Source organism: Elephantulus edwardii, unplaced genomic scaffold (assembly GCF_000299155.1).
Source record: "Elephantulus edwardii isolate Elephantulus edwardi_28Jun2011 unplaced genomic scaffold, EleEdw1.0 scaffold00012, whole genome shotgun sequence".
Taxonomy (NCBI): Eukaryota; Metazoa; Chordata; class Mammalia; order Macroscelidea; family Macroscelididae; genus Elephantulus; species Elephantulus edwardii.
In genome coordinates this window covers 22,327,560-22,333,195 of record NW_006399762.1, presented here as the reverse complement: position 1 = coordinate 22,333,195, position 5,636 = coordinate 22,327,560, and the positions used below count along the sequence as shown (strand labels likewise).

The 5,636-nt window shown below is 34.0% G+C and overlaps 1 protein-coding gene across 1 annotated transcript in view; it reads left to right on the top strand.

The window, feature by feature from the left end:
• The window catches only part of ENPEP (glutamyl aminopeptidase (aminopeptidase A)), a 152,321-nt gene that overhangs the window by 97,212 nt on the left and 49,473 nt on the right, over window positions 1-5,636 (top strand). The window contains exon 11 of the mRNA XM_006881089.1: window positions 542-621. Within this exon, the coding sequence (XP_006881151.1) occupies window positions 542-621 (80 nt within the window). The remainder of the gene's footprint in view (window positions 1-541; window positions 622-5,636) is intronic.

The window sequence follows — 5,636 nt, the reverse complement described above, 5'->3', positions numbered from 1 at the left end:
TAAAATCCCTGAAACATACTTACTTGATGATTTACCTTTTGCAACTACAACTTCATGATTTATGATTCTAAATAAGAGATATTTACGTAGAGAAGACAATGTGAAGCTTGGAGAATGGTGGCATTAGTATAAAGTTAATAGAATTTATAAAATAAGTAATTTCCTTCGTAGTATCACAGAGTATTTCTGAATTCTAAAAGTGCTTTGTGTTCCTTAAAGGAGAACATGGAATGTTAGGATATATGCGAGTAAGTGTGCGAAGTATTTATGTTAATTAAATTATGCAATGTCTTCTAAAATCTACAGACATTTAATTAAAGTTATTTTCTTCGTTAGCTAATTTATATGGTTAAAAGTTTTACATTTACTTATTTGTATTGAGAGCAGTTACATGGCTCATCCTCATAACTAAAGAAAGTTATTAACTATATTGTATAATTTATGTAGGATGATCATCTGCAAGTAAAATGTGCTAATCTATGCCTTTTTCTTCTTTAGTTTTCAGAATAATCAATAATTCTTTGTTTTATTATTTTTTTAGTTACACATGGAATATTCCAATTAAATGGATTGAAGATAATCGAACAAGTATGACACTTTATAATAGGTCAGAAAAAGGAGGTAAATACCACCAATGATTTAATTTCTCCTTTGAATTAATGCACTTCTTTAAACTAATGTAAGTGTAAAAGCAGCAAATATAATGCTGAAATTTACTATGTCAATTTTAGCTAAAATGTACATCAAATAATTTATTATGGTTCCAAAACATAACCTGCAACAATGAATAAGTTTTCCATCTTGAGAATTTATTTTTTCCTTTTTTAAAAAAATAAATTATCAGTAATTTCAATGAAAATTTACTGAGACTTTGGATTTCCATTCATTCATTGATGCATTTTTCTCCCCTCTCAACCCTCCCCCCTAGTACACTACCCTCTTGGAAAAGTAAAAGAAAAATTCTTTCATTGTTTTATAATCCCTCCCCCCAGCTCCACTCTATGCAGCCTCCGCTCTGTCACAACAAAAACATCTAATCACATGTCCCTTTTAAACAGTTTTCTCCTTTATCTCTTTAAATGCAGTATACATTATAGAACCCATCTTTCTCAGTCTCCCCCCAACCCTGAGGTCAGTCCTGTTTTACAACAGTGGCACCATGCAGTATTTGTGCTTTTGTGACTGAGATACTTCACTCAGCATAATGTCCTCCAGAGTCACCCATTTTGAATGATATTGCATGAGTTCCTTGTTTTTCAATGCAGTGTAATATTCCATTGTGTGAATATACCACAGCTTCTCTTCCATTCATTTGTTGATGGGCACTTAGGTTGTTTCCAACTCCTTGCTATTGTGAACAGAGCCATGATAAACATGGGTGTGCATATATCTGCTTGGATGTCAGTTATGGTCTCTTTGGGGTATATTCCCAGTAGTGGAATTACTGGGTCAAATAGTATCTCTATTTGCAACTTTTTCAGAAAGTGCCATACTGCCTTCCACAGTGGTTGCACCATTTTACACTCCCATCAACAGTGAATAAGGGTTCTAGTTTCTCCACAACCTTGCCAGCATTTGTTGCTTGCTTTTCTGTTAAATTTTGCTATTCTGACTAGGGTGAAATGATACCTCATAGTTGTTTTGATTTGCATCTCTTTTAGAGATAGGAATTTTGTACATTTCTTCATGTGCTTGTTGGCCATCTGAATGTCTTCTATAGTGAAGTGTCTGTTCATATCTCGTACCCATTTTTCTATTGGATTATTTACCTTTATCTTGTTGTGGTGCTCAACTATTTTATAGATTCTGGATATAAGTTCCTTATTTGATATGTCATTACCAAATATTTTTCCCAGTCTGTGGCTTCCCTTTTTACTCTGTTGGAGAAGTTTTTGGATGTACATAGGGATTTGATTCTTAGAAGATCCCATTCTTCTATTTTATCTTCTCCTGGTTGTAGGTTTTTCAGGATAGTTGGAAGACCGTTTATGTTGTGGATTAGGACTTGCAGCATTCTTCCAGGTTTTCCTTTAATGAAGCTTATAGTCCTTGGTTTTAGTCTTAGGTCCATGATCCACCTTGAGTTGGTTTTTCCATCTTGAGAACTTCTTTAAAAATTTTTTACTATGGTAGATTTATTAATAAGTAGTACTATATATCCATAATGCATATAACAACAACAAAAATATATCCAAAAGAAGAGAACTACATACCCAACCACTGAAGAATAATGTACATGGTTTTCTTCCTGTCCTCACTTCCTCCTTCCCTTCTGCCCTTTCTTTAGTTCTTCTTTTTCGCCTTTTTCTTTTCCTTCTATTTCTTCTTTCCTTTTTTTTCTTATCTCTCCCTTTCTCTCTCCTTTTTTTCCTTTGCATTAGTAACCCATTGAATTTGTTTTTCAAATATTGAAGTTAAATTAGATGATTGTTTTTATCCGTGATAACAAGGATTTCTTAATGACTCTAAGTTAGCTTTTCTGATTTTTCACCAATAACTCAAGTTACTTTTAATATGTATAATAGGAAATAATTTCTTAATTAATTACTTGATAGTTACTTATGTTAAAATTTAGCTATAACCAATTTGCTCACTTAAATTTACTTGAAATGTGTTTTTTCATCTCCACTATTTACCTTTCCTTTACTTGAATAACATTTAATTACATTTAATGAAGGAGATTTATTTACCCCTTCTATGGGTTGGTGAAAAAATAGTAAATAAATTCATTTTTTAACATACATTTTAGAAGACTTCCTTTTTAATACTTTTATACTTTATGCTGCTTATACTTTTAACATCTTGTTTTATATATCAAAACCTTACCTTACCTATGACATACCGATTTATCTCTTTTTGTCCTATTCCATAAAAGTTTGATATCAGAACAATAATTAGCATGGACTTTTTCCCACTCACAGTTTCTCAAGGATAAAATTAGATCCCTTTCCTTACGTGGATTGACATAGTGACTGTAACAATGAGCCAGAGTATATTGGAGATGGAAAGGACACTGCAAAATAAGGCAAGGTCCAGACCTGTTGTTTGTAGGGTTACTGTGAGTCGGTAGATGGCTCACCTAACAACATCAACAATTTGCTCTTCAAACATATTCTAAAATATTAAGCATGTATCATTAACCTTTGTAGTTTACCCTATTTCTAGTAGATGGACTTTTAAAAAAGAACTATGAGGAGATATAATTCAATTGCCATAAAATCCACCCATTCAACATGTACAATTCAGTGATTTTCAGTATATTCCTAGATAAGGCCAGTCTCACCACAGTCAGTTGTAGAGCATTTTCATTACCTCACAAAGAAGCCCCGGTGCCCATTAGTTATTATTTCCTTTACTCACCTCCTCTGCTGCAGCCTGAACAGCCATTAACGGCCTTTTTGCCCTTACAGACTTAAGTTACTCTGGACATTCCCTGTTGTTGTTGTCTTATAGCTTTAAGACAGAACCAACCCATAGCCAACTCCAGTGGACTTTTGGAGGCAGTAGATTCACAAAAGGAGATTGCCCATCTATCCCCCATGGAGATGTTGGTGTCTTTGAGTTGGTAGTGCATTCTTTACCCCTAGGTTACTAGAGCTTTCTAGAAAGCACAAGCACCCAAACAGGGACTTGAACCCTGGACCCTCAAAACAGAAGTCTGATGATCTAATTCCTGAGCTGCACAGGCTTCTTCTGCTTAGCATAATTTTTGTGTATGGTGTCATGTACACAAGCTCTTCATATGTTTTCATTGTTGAATAGTATCCATTATCCATTATCAGTTAGTAATGTTATTCCCACTTCTTGGCTGTTATGAATAGTACTGCAAACATTTGTGTGAAATTTTTGGGTAGATCTAGTAAGATATATATTTATATATAAAAGAAAGATTATGTAAGAAAGGGCATCAAGGTTAGGAGCTGGTGGTGAAAGTAGAATTTAGATGATTGAAAGAAAGGATTAACCAACTATGGAGGGAAAAGGGAGAGTTTAAATAGTTAAAAGAAAGGGTTAGTTAACTATATAGGGGAAATCAGTTCTACATAGACTGCTGGTTTAAAGTCAACAGGGAACTTTGAAGCTCCTCTCCATCCCTTTGTCATTTAATATTTCTTCCTATACCTGCTAACTTACCTGTTTCCTCTCCCTACAAAGGTAGAGCTCTTCTTCTGTTGTTGTTGTTATTCTGTACCTCCTGCAGGCACTACTAATAGTTGTTTATTGAATGATAAGATGACTGAAAGAGCCACTGATGTCCACAGAGTTTTAGAAACAAATCTGCTTTTATCTGAAACTTCAGAATCATGACTGACCATTTGGCCAGGAGCAAACTGGACATCTCTTCCTACTTCAAAGGGCCTGGTCCATTTTTAGGCTATGCAATAAGTTCCTGTTTCCTGTTTAAGGCCGTCTCCAGCTCTCAGTTTAGAGCAGAGATGACGAACATGTCCTGAGTTTACTGAATGAACAACTAGCTCATATTACCAGCCCTCCCTCCTTCTCTTGGTTTCTTTGATGATTCATCAGTTAGAAAATTTCCCAGGCAGTAGTGGGACTTTCCCTTGAGGTCTATTATTTACATATGTATTGTCCATGGCATTTTATCCATTATAAAAACTAAACATTGAATTTCTAACAAAATAAATGTTCCCCCTACACACAACTTTGTCTGGCTTTTCTAATTTACCATCAATATTCTTTCCTTCTCATATTCCGTAATGTATTTTTATCCATTTCATTAACCTTTATGTTCCTTAAATTCTTTTCTTTAATAAAATTTTCTTTTTAATTGTGCTTTTTTTTGTTTTATGTTCCTTAAATTCTTTTCTTTAATAAAATTTTCTTTTTAATTGTGCTTTTTTTTGTTTTATGTTCCTTAAATTCTTATTTTGTACTTTTAACAGCATCTTTGTCATTTAACTTCATATGCTCTTTTTCTCAATGAAAATTATAACCTCCTTGAAATCAGACGATGACTATGCATGGTACTTCTTGTTCTCAGCCCTCCCCAATATGAGTAAAGAACATTCAGAGAATACAGTAAGTTCTTTCTTAAAAAGAATTGTTTGTTCTCAACAGCTATTCTTTTAGATATTATCTGTGTTTACATTAATATATGTTGGGGTTTTTTTGTTGTGTTTTTTTTTTTGTTTTATTTATTTATTTCTTTTATGTGTGTACTGTCAAATTGGATCTGACTGGTACAGGCGGCGATCCTCCTTCTTCAGCAGAGCATCTGGTGGACTCGAACTACGCACCTCTGGGATTACAGTGCAGCTTCCTGCCACTAGGCCACCAGAGCTCGCCACATTAATATATCTTTACCTTTAATATTGACTACTACATTTGATATTCCGAGTGCATTCAAATTTATTCACATACCATATGATTTTAATTTACAGCTTTCTATCACTTGTACGGGAGCTCCGGCGACCAAGTTATAAGTCATTGTGATGACAACCTTAAGACGTGGTTCATATGCTCTAGCTGTTTCATGAGAGAAAGATGGACAATTAATTCCTGTGCAATTTCCCAGATGTAGAGTCAATCATGAGTCAGTCCCAACTTGACAATAATCAATCACAAGACTTATAAGAAATATAAAGTCATTACATGGTACCAAGTTTTGCTAAAAT